We start from the raw sequence: 18,485 nt of genomic DNA on the forward strand, positions 1-18,485 counted from the left end.
TTCACCAGCCCTGCTGAGAGGTTGACTTACACCAACTGGCCGACTTACAGGCGGGACGGGCCTTGTTTCTTCTTCTTCTTCTTCTTCTTCTTCTGTTTTTTTGGTTTTGTGTTTAATTGATGAGAGGGATCCCGTTCATCCCGATCGGGCGATGCGTCGCACTTCAGCGGCTGCGCCAGTCGGTGCCAACAGCCGAGACGCGCTCCCGTGTTTCCACGATGACTGAAAAAAGCAGCAACAACAACAGCAGCAGCAGCTGAATGAAGTGAGCCGCCGCAGGCGTCTGGACGGGGGGGGGGGGGGCAGCCGCCGTCTCGACAGCGTGCACGCGCTGGCAGCGTGTTTACCTCGAGATGACACCGGCTCGGCAGGGCGAAAGTTGAAGAAGACGAGGGTGGCTCATCAACAGGACGCATGGCGGTATGGACTAAACGGGACTGTGCGTCGTCCTCGGTAGATAAGCCGACAGCAGACGCGTCCTCGCCAGTTTGACACAGCAGCGTCGTCTCTCCGGACAGCGTGTCGGGGTTTTTTGGGGGGGGGGGAGGGAGGGAGGGAGGACGGGGGGGGGGTACGAAATGAAGCATGCCGCGCGTGCTGTAACTTTACACGCGTCAACTCGAGCCTCGTCCTGAAATAGCAAACTTATCGCGGGAGCGGCGGGAGGCTCCTCTGACGCGCTATGCTCCGGGTCCCGAGCCCCGCCGAGTCGGCCCAGTGATGCCGGACGCGCTGACGGTCCTGGAGAACCGGACGGAGGCGGGACTGGGGCTGCTGGAGCGCGCGCCGGCCGCCGAGGCGAGCGGCCGGCCCGTGTGGGTCATCGCGGTCCTGGCCGGCGTGCTGATTTTCACCACGGTGGTGGACGTGCTCGGGAACCTGCTGGTGATCATCTCGGTGCTGAGGAACCGAAAGCTGAGGAACTCCGGTAAGACCTGTCCGCCCCGAGCCGCCCGTGCCGCCCGTGCAGCCCGAGCCGCCCGCGCAGCTCACACGCACTTGCAGCTGCGCATTTGCCGCTGCGACGCACTGGTGCGCTGCGTCCTCAACGCAACACAACAGAGTAACGGCTGCACGGTCCATCTTTTCTTTTTCCTTTCTTTCTTTTTAATAAGTGATTATGTGTTAGCTCGAGCTACAGTTTGACTCCCCCCCCTCCCCTCCCCCCAGGTCATTAAAAGATAGACGGCGCGCCCCCGTTTGTCTTGCGCGCCTTGTCGTCCCTTGGCTTACACTCGGCGGAGCTGCACCGCCAGTTTCAGCTGCATCCATAGGCAATGAGGTGTCCTTACATTTACTGATGATGTGTTACAGAGATCTGTCCCCCCCCCCGTGTGTGTGTGTGTGTGTGTGTGTGTGTAGTATAATAGTGTGTATGAGCCCACTCGCGTATAAGTATTGATCCATAGAATTGACATTCGGCTCCATTAGTGATCAATGGGGTGTTTTCACACGATGCGAGCTACTCGGAGCACACGTGTGCTCTGCGATGCAGGAAATCAGCAGTGACAGTCATGTGTTATAAGTTTGCTTTCTCAGGGGGGTCGTGAACCCCCCCCCTCCCAGGACAAAACTAGTTGACATGTGAAAACGAACTGAAACCACTTCTCTCGCGTGTTGAGGGGTCGTTATGAAAGACGGACGTCTGTGCACGTATGTAGTCCATATGTGGGCATTTACAGTTCAGTCAGGTGATAACAGAGGCCATGTTGTCATCCATACCCAAGCTCGGTGGTCCTGCCATGTAGACCATGTGGTGTGTGTAGGTTCTTCTTCCAGCCCAACGCTACACCAGCTGGTTTTACTGGTCGCTCCTCCTGTCTGGCTGAAGATAACCGAGGAATTGAATGGCACATGGCACGTGGCACATGGTCATCGCTGATAGAAAGCCTACATCTGAGTCCCCCCCCCCCCCCTCACCATTTTTTGCCCCAATTGTACTTGGCCAATTACCCCACTTTTCCGAGCCGTCCTGAAGCACTGCTCCGCCCCCTCTGCCGATCCGGGGAGGGCTGCAGACTACCACATGCCTCCTCCCATACATGTGGAGTCGCCAGCCGCTTCTTTTCACCTGACAGTGAGGAGTTTCACCAGGGGGGACGTAGCGCGTGCGCGTGGGAGGATCACGCCATCCCCACAGTCCCCCACCCCCACCCCGAATAGGCGCCCCGACCGACCAGAGGAGGCGCTAGTGCAGCGACCAGGACACATACCCACATCTGGCTTCCCATCCGCACACATGGGCCAAATGTATCTGTAGGGACGCCCGACCAAGCCGGAGGTAACGCAGGGATTCGAACCGGCGATCCCCGTGTCGGTAGGCAGCGGAGTAGACCGCTACGCTACCCTGACGCCAGGTACATCGGAGTTCTATCCATGGCTCTAATAAGGCAAACCAACATACTGCAAATATCTCCTGAAATCAGGGGCGTAGCCAGGACTTTTTTTATAGGGGGGGGCAGCTGGGGCCAGCCATTTAATTAGGGTGGCACTTGTCAAAACTACTATTTTAAAACTAATTTTGAAGATTATGATAGCCCTTTTAACAATGCCATGGGTTGTGTATAGCCAAAGGGTATGGAATGGTATCATTCATCTAATCTACATGTCCCATGCACGGGTGTTAATGCAATGGGTATGGTTTAAGTGTTGTAAAGTGTAAAGACCGAAGACAGAAATGTCATATAGTATTTCAATGGCATGAAGGGAAAATGCGCTAGTCAGAGGTTAGCTAGCTATCTTGCGAGCTTGCAAAGCTAACTGCAGCCGCACTAAACTCAGCCCACTCTGCTCAATTTCCACTATGTCGACACATTCTAGCACATTAAATTAAGTGTGGAAATAACTTTATATAATCTCATCATTTCAAGTACCATGTACCACCAGCTCACCTGTTGCCTTGGTAAGGTATCCTAGCTTCCAAGGGCTTGTCAGAGTGCCTACGCTTGAGCGTGGCGCTGTGTCCCAAGCTGTTGACCCACTGAACATTCCGTGCGGCTCAGTGGGTGGTCCCTTAAAAATAGCCCACTGGGCTCATAACTTTAGTGGCAAAGGACAAGACTTAATAATAATAGGCTAATAATAATAATGCATGTATTTCAGCTTCCATTTGACTGTTTCTGTGCAGGTGTTTTTGTTTGTTTTTTTACCCACTCGGGACAGGGGAAGGGGGGCGGGGGCTAGCGGGGGGCCGTGCTCTGACCAATGGGCCCCTGACCCCACGTGGCCACGCCCCTACTTGAAATTCACTTACTCTGTTAGTTGAACCAGATGCTGTTCATGGGTTAGATGTACCAGGACATTGTTTATATGGTATAATAATCAAACTATAAAAAAACACTCCTTAATTACCGTCTTCACTCAGGCCCAGTAGATTGTCCAAAGTTAGTGCACATGGGGCGGAGGAAGGAGACGTGTAAGGGCGGTGTGACGCGGGACATGTTCATGGATTACTTGCTCATTACATCAGATGAATACTTGACTCAGTATTCGAAGGCATTCAGTGACGTTTTGCCTTGATGGCAATGCTGACGGAGCAATTATATTTTCCAAACAGTATTACTACATTAAGTAAAACCAACATAGTTTGCAGAGTGTTGACCTATGACGTCAACGTGAGAAATGCTATGATAAATTGATTTGTCTCTGAAGCAAAATGAAATTGTAAATTTTAGTCTTTGGTTGTGTGTAATGCATATATATATATATATATATATATATATATATATATATATATATATATATATATATATATATATATTTACATGATCCAGGCCTGGGTAAAAACTTCACTAACTCCAGTTTTCATTTAAACAACTGTTACTTTACATTTTACAGTTTTAACTCTCTAAAGCTCACAATTGGGTGTGTGTGTTGGCTTTCTGAATTTCTGAACTAGGATGCGTTTGAGAAATAAGTAACAAGTCCACGGGGTCCGGCATTCATTAGGCCACCCTTGCCCGAGGGATAGTGGGTGTAGATCAGTGTAGTGTTCGGGGACTCGTCGTTCTCCAGCGACCCCTCTGGCCTACCCGGGCGCCTGCAGCCAAGCAACTGAAAGCGTTCTCCCTACGTCTCCTTCGCGGCCTGAAGGTGACGCAATCCATGCGAGGCTGCCGCGTGGAAAGTAGCGAGAGCAGCCGACACGAGTTTGTAGGAAGCTGGTGTAACGACTATCTCCTTCCTGTGGAAACGTGAGCCAGGGGAGGTATTCGACAAGAGTTCCGGCCATAGGCCATTAGGGTTAATCGGGTGGGATAAGGGGAAAAACTAGAAATAATTTTTTTTTTAAAAAACACAAAATATTTACCTTAACACTTCCATAGAGCTGGCTTAATTATTCAGGTTTAACCCTCATCGGATTCAAACCACGGCTTACTATTCAATGCTAGTGTGTTTGGCAAAACATCAAAAATAAAGAAAACACTACTGGGCAGGGATTAAAAAAAAGCCTACAAGCCTGCACAGACTACTCTCAACAATACAAAGATGCTCTCATTACAGCCCGGTCCACTTACTGCTCACACCTCATACACTCGGGCTCCACCAACCCCATGGCTCACTGTGCCACAATAGGCAACCTTCTCAAACCAAGTGACAGTACCTCCAGTTCTTTCACAGTTAAAAAAGTGCCACTCTTTCTTTTCATTTTTCCAAATTAAAAGTGACACCATCGACAGCAACCTGACCACCTCCCCCACCCCGTCCACCCTCCTCCCCCATTTTACCACTCAGCCCCTGTCAGAGTTCTCCCCTTTGTCCCTAATGGCGCTCTGTCCAACTTTATGGTAGGAACAAGAAGCCCCCACTTGTGTTGTGGATCCCATCCCATCCAATCTTGTTAAGCGCTGCCTCCCAGCTATCTCCTCACTTCTCACAGAAATCATTAACTCCTCCTTCAGCTATGGCTCAGTCCCCCATAACTGGCTGCTGTCACTCCCATCCTAAAAAAAAAAACCTAGACTCAACCCTGATATGATGAGCAATTTCCGGACCATCTCCAATCTCCCCTTCCTGGCAAAAATACTGGAACGTGTTGTTGCCTCCCAACTCAAAGCTAACCTCATCTCCAACGACCTGTTCAAAGCATTTCGATCTGGTTTCCACTTAGAGCACAGCACAGAACCTGCCCTCCTTAAAGTCACTAATGACCTCCTCCTCTCCGCAGACTCTGGTCACCTCAGCATTTTCATCCTCCTTGACCTCACTACAGCTTTTGACACCATCAACCAAACCATTCTTCTCTCCCGCCTTGAATCCTCCCTCAACATGGCTAGAGTCATGTCTTACAGACGGGCAACAGTTTATCAGCATCAACAACTGCACCTCCTTCACCGCTCTTTTTATCCCAAGGTATCCCCCAGGGTTCAGTGCTTGGTCCTCTCCTGTTCACCCTTTACATGCTCCCCCTTGGTATATCGTACGTCTTCATGGTCTCCACTTCCACTGTTACGCTACTCCAGTCTGACCAACTTCTTCACTTAAATTACACTATGGATGCAAGCCAACTTCCTCAAACTAAATTGTGATACAGCTAACATGATTATCATCAGTCCCAAATCCCATACTAAAACCACTCACAATTTCTGCCACCCGATAGACAACTCCACTCTTTCTTCTTCCCCCACCTCCACAACCTTGGAATAATTTTCGACAGCAACCTCTCCTGTGAACACCATGTCAATGAGATCACCAGAACTGCCCTTTTCCTTCTAAAAAACATAGCTCATCACCTCCCATCACCCTCCTTCTCTGCTGCTGAAACCTCGATCCATACCTTCATCACATCCGGAATTGACCACTGTAACAGCATTCTCTATGACACATCATCCAAATCCTAAACAAACTTCAGTGCATTCAGAACTCTGCTGCCCACCTGCTCACCCACACCTGCTCCTGTGACCACATCACCCCTGTCCTCCACAAGCTCCACTGGCTCCCTGTCCCACAACGGATCCAATCCAAAGTCTCTCTCCTCACTCACCAAGCCCTCCATAACCAGGCCCCCTCCTACCTCACTGACCTGCTCCATTACCGATCTGTCCATACTAAAATGACTAATCAAAACTCACCTCTTCATAATTGTTTTTAATGTGTGATGAACGTTGTGTGTTCTATGCTTATGGTGCGTTGCTTTTATGTTTATTTTAACATATATAAAGCATCTTTGAGTACTTGAAAAGTGCTGTGCAAATACAATTTATTATTATTATTATTATTATTATTATATACTATATATTCTAGACTATGATTGGCTGGGCAGATATCAGCTATAGTAAGCACTGGTTCATCTTTATGGTTTTTTTTGTACTGTTATGTTACTGTATTTGAAAGTAGAAAAAGAAATAGTAAACCACGAGGGACCATCGGGGCAGGGGCCATATACTGTGGACTCTTCGTCACTCCTCTTCTTCTCATCATTTTGTGTGCCGTTATTCATTCCCCTCTTTGTGTCCGTATGCATGCTCAATAATCCAGGTAAGGAAATCAGAGAAAGTTGAATCAGTTCATCAGGACACAACGTTTATTGAGAGAAACGTTTCATCGCTCATCTAAGAGACCTCTTCAGTCTCAGATGACTGCAGGTGTCCCCACCTTTGTACACAATACAGTGGCATAACCACCCAAACCGACGCTGGTTTCATATGCAAATAGGCGTGACCATTAACCAGTTTCAATGGCCATGTGTACTATTAGCGGAAGACTGGGGAAAGGTTGCAATCACAGCATTGTAAGACGGCGACAGATGTACACTGAGCAACCCCCCCCCCCCCCTCGGTTCAGGGATGTGTCGTTCCCTCTTCACATAGATGGCCTGTTTGACTCGCCATTCAAAATAGTGTTCCTCCCTATCAAGGATGTGCACGTCGGGACATCTGTGTATTCCGTTGCCTACCAACACGGGGATCGCCGGTTTGAATCCCCGTGTTACCTCCGGCTTGGTCGGGCGTCCCTACGGACACAATTGGCTGTGTCTGCGGGTGGAAAGCCGGATGTGGGTATGTGTCCTGGTCACTGCACTAGCGTCCCCCTGGTGAAACTCTTCGCTGTCAGGTGAAAAGAAGCGGCTGGCGACTCCACATGCATGGGAGGAGGCATGTGGTAGTCTGCAGCCCTCCCCGGATCGGCAGAGGGGGTGGAGCAGCGACCGGGACGGCTCGGAGGAATGGGGTAATTGGCCAAGTGCAATTGAGGAGAAAAGGAGCACATCCTTATGTTAAGTACCAGGAGGACTGCCATGCTTGTACTTCGGGGAAACCAAACAAGACGCTGGCCAAGAGGGTGGCACAACACAGGAGAGCTAACACGTCAGGCCGGGACTCCACAGTCTACGCCCATCTACAGGCCAGCGGCCACTCTTTCAAGGATGAGGATGTTTGAACGGGGAGTCAGGGGTCATCTATGTGAACGACTATCTCTGAACCGGGGGGGGGGGTACATCTGTCACCAACTTAAAAGTGTTGTGATTGCAACCATTCCCCAATCTTCTGTGAATAGTACACATGACCTTTGAAACTCTAGTTAATGGTCATGCCAATTTGCATATGAAACCAACGTTGGTTTGGGTGGTTAGGCCACTGTATTGTTTATAAGGGTGGGGACACTGCAGTCAGCTGAGAATGAAGAGGTCACTTAGATGAGTGATGAAACGTTTCTCTCAATAAATGTTGTGTCCAGATGAACTGATTCAACCTTCTTTGGATTCCTCTCATTGTGTTTCTCTGTCCACCTCACTGATTTACTCAATTTGGCTTTAAATGGTTGTCAAGATTCAACTCTTGACCCTCTTCTTCATACCTTCGAGTCCCAGTCTTCTGCCTCTGTTCCTCTTGATGGCTCTCTCCATTAATCCCCAAATGGCCTTTTACTCAAACCTCTCCTTATGTCACCCTTCCCCTTCAGGTATTTTTTCTTCTTCTTACAACTGAAAAGGCAAACTTGATGCCATATTTGACAACTGACACACAACTGACACCCGTGGCAAGACGTTTTGGAAGGGTGGCAGCTGCCACTCCATACCAATCCTGTCTACTCACCCCACAGATGGACCAGATTTGACCTCAAATCATTTACAGTGGAAAAAAAGGGGAGTTTATCGGTTGTATTCACAATGATGAAGGCAGGGGGAACTACAAAAAGCAAAGCTGAAACAAGACATTTATGCAGAATGCTACTGATTCATGTTTTATTTGAACTGCCATTCAGCTTTATTTGGATTTTTACAGTTTCATGTTTCAATAAAATAACAAGCTATCTGTACACCACTCTTGCAGATAAATGAGATTAGTCAAATTGTAAACACAATTTGAAAGACACAACCAAAAGACAATTAAATTTTTAAATTATTCACAATTAATTATTAATTATATTCTATTATGTATAATATATATAATTGTTAATTATATATATAATCCAGTGAGTCAAGTAAATTCTTTATGAGACAGTACAAGCCTGTTTCATGCCATAAGCAATCATTAGCTATATATATATATATATCTTGTGATGTGCGTTCTATGAATGACCTTGTATCATATTAGTCTTACATTAGTATTCTTAGACATGCTGAAGATGTTATCACAGATTTCATTCCAAAAGTGGTCATTGGTGTGGCTATTGAGGTCTTTTCTCCATTTATTTATTGGAATATGGGGTGCATTGTTAGAGTCAGAGGAAACTATGAGTTTATACCGTTTTGAGAGTGGTTTATTTGATTTTGCAATTTTATTGATGCTTTCCAATAGTGGCAGCTGTTCCAGGTGTACTCTAGAGATATCTATTTTGCCTTGATTGAATTGTTTAATTAGCTATTGTAAGTATTGTTGTTTCTCATTGCTGTATATAGCAATAAGCTGTTGGAATGTTAAAGTGTTATGGTCAAAAATGTGGTAGAGGTGTGCAATCCCTTTCTCTTTCCATTTAGTGCCTATTAAAGATGATTTATTTGCAGTGAAGTCTGGATTATGCCTTAAGGGTGTTTGTGCGGTAGCTGTCATTGTAGTGGTTTTTAAAATATATTTTATTGACTTTCCACGAAGCTGTCAGAGTTGTAGCAATTGCAATGTTTTTGAAGCAGTTGTGGTGTTTGATTGTGTCACTGGGGAAGGGTAGGTCTGAGATTGCTATCTTGGCAATGTCTTTGTTCTATATATCTAGCCATAGGTGGTGGTGATGGGTCACGTAGATCCATTTAATAAGGTATAGTAATTGATTTGCTGAGTAGTAGTGTTGGAAATTTGGTGCTTCTTGGCCTCAATGTTGATTGTTGTGAGGTGATTGGTTGCGTTCTGGGTTGTTTGTTTTTCCAATAAAATGTTATTAGTATTTGCAGTGTGTTGAAGCATTTTGGTATGGGTTGGGTTGAATCATTGTGAATAAGTAATTGATTCTTGGTAATACCATCATCTTTATTGTGGCAGTGCATCCTATAATGGAAAGTGGCATTGTCATCCATTTAAGCTGTCTTGTATTGTTTTTAAAAGTGGAGTGACGTTAAGGTGGAACAATTCTGACAGCTTGGGGGAGAATTTTATACCTAAGTATAAGATGTTGCCAGTAGTGAGTGGTAGGTGAGGGGTTTGTGATGTAGCATGAGAGCTATCCATATATTGGTAGGGTGTGGTGCATTTATTCCAGTTTATTGTATAAGCAGATGTTGGAGTATGTATTGATGTCCCCCCACCCTCCCTTTTTTTCTCCTCAATTGTACACATCCAATTATCTCACGCTTCCGAGCCGTCCCGCTTGCTGCTCCACCTCTTCTGCTGATCTGGGGAGGGCTGCAGACTACCACATGCCTCCTCTGATACATGTGGAGCTGCCAGCTGCTTCTTTTCACCTGAGAGTTTTCGCCAGGGGGACGTAGCGCGTGGGAAGATCACGCTATTCCTCACAGTTTCCCCTCCGCCCTGAATAGGCGCCCCGATTGACCAGAGGAGGCGCTAGTGCAGTGACCAGGACACATACCCACGTCCAGATTCCCACCTGCAAACACGGCCAATTGTGTCTGTAGGGACACCTGACCAAGCCAGAGATAACACGGGGATTCGAACCGGCTATTCGAACCAGGTATTGATGGTTTTGATCATTTCTTTGATTGATTTGTTTGGATTTTATAGGAATAGGAATACATCGTCTGCATATAGGCTGATTTTATGCATTGTCTTATTAATGTGGAATCATGTCATTTGGCGTATTGCTGCTATCAATGGTTCTATAAAGAGTGGACATAGTGAAGCTGACAGTTGACATTCTTATCTGGTGCCTCTGTAGAGTATGAAGTTTTTTGTAAGATATCTACCCGTGGTATCTTGTAAAATGTTTTAATCTAATGTGTAAACAACTGTCTAAAACCAAATTTTCTTGGCGTTTTTATAAGAAAAGTCAGGTTTATTTTGTCAAATGCCTTCTCAGAATCTAGTGAAAAGATGATAGTTTTAGTCATTTTGGTAGGATATATTTATCAGGTTGAAACGGCACATTATTTGATGAATGTCTGCCTTTAATAAAACTTGTTTGCTCTGGGCGAATTGAGGCTGAGATAACTGTTTCAGTTTGGGTTGTTAGTGCTTTGCCGATGATTTTGATATCAGTGTTTATTAAAGTGGCCATATGATGCTCATTCCAGTGCTATATTTCTATTCTGGGGCTCAAACTACAGTAGCTTTGCATGATTCACAGTTTAAAAGAAAAATCTTATCTATCACATACTGGCCCTTTTGCAGCCCCTCGGTTCACCCTCTGCCTGAAATGGGCTGTTTGGGCTATGTTTGGGTTATTCCTCTTTAAAGCCCATTACACCTGTTCCCTTACTGAAGGGAACAGAGATGATGAGGAGGTGATGGGTAGGTAGTATGGTGTCAAGGAGAGGAATGTGAAAGGACAGATGGTGGAGGATTTTGCAAAAAGGATGGAAGTGGCGGTGGTGAATACATATTTCAAGAAGAGGGAGGAACACAGGATGACATATAAGAGTGGAGGAAGGTGCACACAGGTGGACTATATTTTATGCAGGTGGCGCAATCTGGAAGAGATTTGAGACTGCAAGGTGGTGACAGGGGAGAACATAGCTAGGCAGCATCATATGGTGGTCTGTAGGATGACTTTAAGGTATCAAGATGAGGTAGAGATTGAAGGCAGAGTTGAATTTGAAGAAGGAAGTGTGTAAAGTTCGAAGGGGAGTTAAGACAGACACTGGGTGGTTGTGAATAATTGCTGGATGGCAGGGCAACTACTGCAGAAATAGCGAGGGAGGCAGCTAGGAAGGTACTTGATGTGTCATCTGGGCAGAGGAAAGAAGACAAGGAGACTTGGTGGTGGAATGAGCATGTACAGGGAAGTATACAGAGGAAGAGGTTGGATAGTCAGAGTGATGAAGAAAGTAGACAGGAGTACAAGGAGATGCAGCGTAAAGCGAAGAGAGAGGTGGCGAAGGCAAAGGAAAAGGTGTATGGTGAGTTGTATGAGATGTTGGAACCTAAGGAAGGAGAAAAGGACTTGTACTGATTGGCTAGACAGATTAACCAAGCTGGGAAGGATGTGCAGCAGGTTAGGGCGATCAAGGATAGAGATGGAAATGTGCTAACAAATGAGGAGAGAGTGAGTTGAGAAAGTGGAAGGAGTACTTTGGGGGCTGATGAATGCAGAAAATGAGAGAGAGAGAAAGAAAGAAAGAGAAAGAGAGAGAGAGAGAGAGAGAGAGAGAGAGAGAGAGAGAGAGAGAGAGAGAGAGAGAGAGAGAGAGAAGGTTGAATAATGTGGGGATAGTGAATCAGGAAGTACAGTGGATTAGCAAGGAGGAAGTGAGGGCAGCTATGAAGAAGATGAAGAGTGGAAAGGCGGTTGGTTCAGATGACATACCTGTGGAGGCATGGAGATGTTTAGGAGAGATGGCAGTGGAGTTTTTAACTAGATTGTTTAACACAATCTTGGAAAGTGAGAAGATGCCCGAGGAGTGGAGAAGTACCAATTTTCAAGAATAAGAGTGATGTGCAGAACTGTAGCAACTACAGAGGTATGAAATTGATCAGCCAAAACATGAAGATATGGCAAAGTGTAATAGAAGCTAGGTTAAGAGGAGAGGTGATGATCAGCGAGCAGCAGTATGGTTTCATACCATGAAAGAGCACCACAGATGCAATGTTTGCTTTGAGAATGTTGATTGAGAAGTATAGAGAAGGCCAGAAGGAGTTACCTTGTGTCTTTGTGGATTTAGAGAAAGCATTTGTCAGGGTGCCGAGACAGGAGGTGTGGTACGTAAGAGGATGTTGGGAGTTGCAGAGAAGTATGTAGGAGTGGTGCAGGATATGTATGAGGGCAGCGTGACAGTGGTGAGGTGTGCGGCAGGAATGACAGATGAGTTCAAGGTGGAGGTGAAAATACATCAAGGATCGGCTTTGAGCCCTTTCTTGTTTACAATGGTGATAGAAAGGTTGACGGGCGAGATCAGGCAGGAGTTTCCATGGACTGTGATGTTCATGGATAACATTGTGATCTGTAGTGAGCGTAGGGAGCAGGTTGAGGAGAGCCTTGAGAGGTGAAGGTATGTACCGGAAAGAAGAGGAATGAAAGTCAGGAGGGGCAAGATGGAATATATATGCATGAACAAGAGGGTGGACAGTGGAATGGTGAGGATGCAAGGAGTGGAGGTGGTGAAGGTGGATGATACTCGGGGTCAACTGTTCAAAGTAGCAGGGATTGCAGAAGAGAGGTGAAGAAGAGAATGCAGGCAGGTGGGAGTGGGTGGAGAAGAGTTTTAGGAGATTTTGCAAAAGAAGGGTACCAGCAGGAGTTAAAGGGAAGGTTTACAAGATGGCAGTGAGACCAGTTATGTTGTATGGTTTGGAGACAGTGTCACTGACTAAAAGACAGGAGGCGGAGCTGGGGGTGACAGAGTTGAAGATGGTAAGATTTTTGTTGGGAGCGATGAAGAAAGACAGGACTAGGAACAAATATATTAAAGGAACAGCTCAGGTTGGATGGTTTGGAGACAAAGCAAGAGAGGCAAGATTGAGATGGCTTGGACATGTGCAGAGGAGAGATGCTGAGTATATTGAGAGAAGGATGCTGACGATGGAGCTGCCAGGCAAGCGGAAAAGGAGGCCAAAGAGGAGGTTTATGGATGTAGCGAGGGAGGACATGAGGGTGGCTGGCGTGACAGAGGAAGATGCAGAAGACAGGAAGAAATGGAAGTGGTGGATTCACTGTGGCAACCCCTAATGGGAGCAGCCGAAAGTAGTAGTAGAAGTTTCTCTTTAAGGCTCCCCTCACTAAGAGCTCACTTTCTTCTGATTGGCCAACTTTTGGAAGCCTGCTGAGAGGGCAGCGCCCAGTGCTTGTTGTATCAAACTCTGTTTCCCCATCAAGATCTGTTTCCCACTAGCCAGAGTTTGATACACCGGGACACTTGATTAACCTCAACCTAACCCTAACCTTGACCTAACTTCAGCCTTGCCCTAAGCTTACCCTCGTGCTTACCTTAACCTAATCATAATCGATAGCTAACCTGTTTCCATGCAAATGCTTTTGTCTGGCTAGGGGGAAACAGAGTTTGATACAACACCGGTGTAGGAGGTTCCATAAACAAACTATTAACCTACTAAGTAACATAATTTCTTGTTCGTGACTGGAAAAGGCAACTTCTCAGACCCATCCGTACTTTTTTGAGCCTGAATACCATCCGGAATATGACAGTGGACAACACGAACATCCACAGCAACAAAGATTACAGCAGGACGTCACGTCACCTTTATTTCTAAAGTCCATTATCACAAATTACAAATTTGCCTCAGTGGGCTTGACAGGAATAAAACATCCTGCCCTTAGACCCTCACGTCGGATAAGGAACAACTCCTAAAAATAAAAGAAGAAAAAAAAGTTGATTCTCTGGTAAATATTATACTCATTATACCTGCTTATTGTGTGACATAACGGCCAGTTTAGTCTTTCAATCACAAGCCGTATATAAAAATGTTTCTATTTTTGCCCCCATTAATTGGTGTGCATGTGAAAAATGTGCGAAAATGCTGGCAAAAATGGAAAATGTCTGCTGTCAGGAAATAATACGACGCCAGTAAAATGTTATTCTGCTGTCATCAAACGCCTGTATACTACCTCCCTGCATCGTGGGTTATTTATATGCTGGGGTACATTAAATGCTTATAATACTACTCAACTAGACAGGTTTTCGAGAACATGTACACACATTTACCAAGAGCACCGTAGCTTGACAGGTTTTTGGCTTGGAATATCTTCGCCTGAGCATAACTGCTTCTGGTGTAAAAATCCAACTTGAGTGTTTATTACCTGAAACCTTTTTATGTTTAGGGGGATGGTTTATCCTCAGCGGCTGGGAAAATAACGCCATGGTTTTGAGTGGATATGGTTAGGCCCCAGCATCCCCGCGACCCTGAGTAGGATAAGCGGTGATAATGGATGGATGGATGAAATAAAGGCATATCTTTAACTATCCTTTCATCTTTGCACTGGCTGCCTGTTAGTAACTGAGCTGATTTTAAAGTTTTACTCAACACTTTTAAAGCTCAGAACGGTTTGGCTCCGAGCTATATTTCTGACCTTTTAGCTCCCCCATGTGCCGTCACAGGCCCCGAGGTCCTCAAATGCTGCTCTAAATCCAGACTAAAAAACAAAGGTGACAGAGCATTTGCCATCAGGGCCCCCAAGCTTTGAAACAACCTTCTGGAGGAGGTTAGGATGGCTCAGTCTATCTCTTCTTCTGAGTCGCTTCCTAAAACACACTTTTATAGTTTAGCCTTCCTGTGAGCATTTCCTCTGACTTTCCTACGCCATGTGTTTTATTGTTTTAATTATCTAATTTTTATTGTTATGTTTTATTACTGTAATAAAGTGTATTATTATTATTATTATTTTATTATTAATATTATTAATTTTTGATTTTGATACGTTATTATTATTATTATATCTGAATACTTGGTGCATGGCTGTATTGTTTTGTGCAAATCACCATTATTATTATTATTATTATTATTATTATTATTTATTTCATTTTAATATTATTATCCTGACTACTTGGTGCATGGCTGTATTGTTTTGTGCAAATCACCATTATTATTATTATTATTATTGTTATTGTACCTGACTACTTGGTGCATGGCTGTATTGTTTTGTGCAAATCACCATTATTATTATTATTATTATTATTTATTTATTTATTTCATTTTATTATTATTATTATTATTATTATTGTACCTGACTACTTGGTGCATGGATGTATTGTTTTGTGCAAATCACCATTATTATTATTATGATTATTATTATTATTATTATCATTATTATTATTGTACCTGACTACTTGGTGCATGGCTGTATTGTTTTGTGCAAATCAACATTCGCCCCCTATACAACTTTAGCTTCATTGTATAAGCCCATTGTCTGCACTGAAACTGTACTCACAAGCCATTTGGTCCAAGGCAAACATTTCAGTGATGTAATGTTAATTACAGCTTGTGCTTCTGGCTTCTCAGCACGGCCCTTTACAAGGGGAGCAGGCCTGTCTTTTAGCACCAGCCTAGCTGAAAGTTCAGCTTCATACTTCATACTGTATACGTCATACTACATACATACAACATACTGTGCTCTGTTGAGGATTATGAAGAATGGATTATAAAGGTGATCAGCCACAGCATGAAGATATGGGAAAGAGTAGAGAAAGCAACGATAAGAGGAGACTCAAACTGAAGTTTGCAGAGGACACAACTGTCATCGGACTCGTCCAGGATGGCGACGAGTCCGCGTGTCGGCGGGAGGTTGAGCGGCTGGTGCTCTGGTGTGGTCAGAACAACGTGGAGATGGACATGCTCAATACTGTGGAGATGACAGTGGAGACACCCCTCAGCACTGCTCCCCCTCACAATATCCAACAGCCCTGTGTCAACCGTAGAGACCTTCAGGTTTCTGGGAACTGCCATTTCCAAAGACCTGAAGTGGGAGACAAACCTCAACTCCATCCTCAAAAAGGCTCAGCAGAGGCTGTTCTTTCTGTGGCAATTGAGGAAATTTGGTCTGCCACAGTAGCTGCTGAGCCAGTTCTACACTGCAGTCATTGAATCTGTCCTGTGCACCTCCCCTCCATCACGGTCTGGTTCAGGGCAGCAACAAAACAGGATAGGAACAGACTGCAGTGAACAGTAAGGACAAAAATTCCCCTCGGGGATAAATAAAGTATTGTGATTCTGATTCCGATTCTGATCTACCTCGCCCAACCGGCCATCTACCCAGCCCACCATAAAAGTGGACAGCAGAATTCTTGAAAAAGTTGATCGCGTGGCAGCCTTCTCTCCTCAAAAGCTGGCATCGACCCTGAGGTCAACCGTCACCTGAGTTGTACCAGGGGCACTTATGCCAGACTCGGGAAAAGAGTCTTTGAAGACCGAGACCTGAAGGCCCAAACAAAACTCCTGGTCTACAGAGCTGTTGTTCTCCCCCACCCTGCTGTATGGAGCAGAGTCATGGACCACCTACAGCAGGCACCTGAGAGCCCTGAGAACAATACCACCAAAACTTCTTACAAAAGATCCTGAGGATCAGCAGGAAGGACAGGCGCACCAACGTCAGCGTTCTGTTGGAAGCCAACATGACTAGCATCGCCATCACAGCAATGCAGCACCAACTCTGATGGACAAGCCATGTCATCCTCACGTCCAACACACGTCTCCTCCAAACAGATCCCGCACTCCCAGCTGAAGGAAGGTCGGCGAGCTCCCGGTGGACCAACGAAACATTTTAAAGTAGCTGAAGCCTTCATTTGCAAATAACGGGCGTTGTGGACTAATATCGGGCTTACTGTGGAATAGTAATTAATGGAAAAATAACGCTAAATCAAGGACAATATCAAGACCAGTCTGAAGAAACTCCACAGCACATCGAGCAACTGGGAACACGTTGCACTGGTAGGTGCTCCTGGAAGAAGAAAAGGTGACAGCTCCACAAGGAGACAGAGAACAAGGCTCAACCACCACCAACCACCACCACCACCTTCCCCTGTCCACACTGCGCCAAAGTATGTGGATCATGGATAGGCCTCTACAGCCATCTGAAGACCCACAAGCAGACGACCCAACGGAGAGAGCAGGCATAGTCGTGTGTGTGGGTGTGCGCGCCCGATGTCTGTGCCCTGTCCCAGAGGCGGAGTGTAATGTAATTGTGCTGTTAAGGTGTGTATTTCTGCTGTTAAAATATCGTATGTATTTGCATATGTTCTTGTCCGCTGTGTGCGACAGCCTTTTGGACCTGTTTTTCCGTGTCTGTCTGCATGTTCTTCTGTGCTGGGTGCAAGGGGGCCTGGTAGTTGCAAGACTGGCACATTTTTGATTCACACTGTAGTAGCCTATATTAACATGTGATGGTATAAATACATCCATACATCCATTATCCGAACCGCTTATCCTGCTCTCAGGGTTGCAGGGATGCTGGAGCCAACCCCAGCAGTCATTGGGCGGCAGGCGGGGAGACACCCTGGACAGGCCGCCAGGCCGTCACACAGGGCTGACACACACACACACACACAAACCCATTCATACCTAGGGACAAGTTTAGTATGGCCGACTCACCTGACCTACATGTCTTTGGACTGTGGGAGGAAACCCACGCAGACACGGGGAGAACATGCAAACTCCACACAGAGGACGACCCCCATGGTTGGACTCCCCCGGGGCTTGAACCCAGCACCTTCTTGCTGTGAGGCGGCCACGCTAACCACCGTGCCGCACCATGAATATAATTTCCACAAAAAAAAAAAAAAAAAGCTTTCACTCAAACTCGATGAATCAATGTATGTGTATGAAGTATGGTCTATTCACCAGCATGTACACGCAAAAAACTGCACCTCCCACTACAGCCCCCCGCCCCCGCCCCCCAACTTGAAGCCTCTTCCCATGGCTCTGCCCCTGATATTTGTCTTTGAAGGAGTTTGGGTGTTGCGAAGCTTCAAAGCGTTAGACGGGATCACACATTACCGGGGCTCTTCAAAGAGACTTTATTTACGTCTCTCTGGGTCCCGCTCCTTCCCGTCTCTCCTCCCGTCCGTCTCAGGAGCCGCTCCCCCTCCGCACGCCGAAACGCGGGGTTCAAGGTGGTCTTCGCTAACGGCGCCGGCTCAAACAGGTTTGCCAGAAATAGGCCTTCGCTACTTTTAATTCTGTTGATTTTAATGCTTTTGATTCATTTAATTAACTTTTAATTCTATTCATTTCCCCCCCCCTCCCCTCTCCCGGGGTGGGTTTTGGAGTAGTCTAGAAAGAGAACTCCTTCTAATCACCTGGAAAAGGGGCATCGCTCCAAAACACAACGAGCTCTCCCTCTACACAGCAGCCAAAAACTGAACAAAACAACACAATAAACAGACTATCACAGAGTCAGCACAGGTAAACCTGCATCAAAAAGACATGCACGTTAGGGCTAATACTCCTGCCTGTGCCCCTGAGCAAGGCGATGGAAAGAAGAAGTGGAGT

At 46.0% G+C, this 18,485-nt stretch overlaps 1 protein-coding gene across 1 annotated transcript in view; it reads left to right on the forward strand.

Moving 5' to 3' along the window:
- The first annotated feature begins 720 nt into the window (after positions 1 to 720).
- LOC130116655 (melatonin receptor type 1B-B-like) overlaps positions 721 to 18,485 on the forward strand; it is a 70,233-nt gene continuing 52,468 nt past the window's right edge. The window contains exon 1 of the mRNA XM_056284631.1: positions 721 to 928. Coding sequence (XP_056140606.1) covers positions 721 to 928 — 208 coding nt within the window. The remainder of the gene's footprint in view (positions 929 to 18,485) is intronic.

This window comes from Lampris incognitus, chromosome 8 (genome assembly GCF_029633865.1).
Source record: "Lampris incognitus isolate fLamInc1 chromosome 8, fLamInc1.hap2, whole genome shotgun sequence".
Classification (NCBI taxonomy): domain Eukaryota; kingdom Metazoa; phylum Chordata; class Actinopteri; order Lampriformes; family Lampridae; genus Lampris; species Lampris incognitus.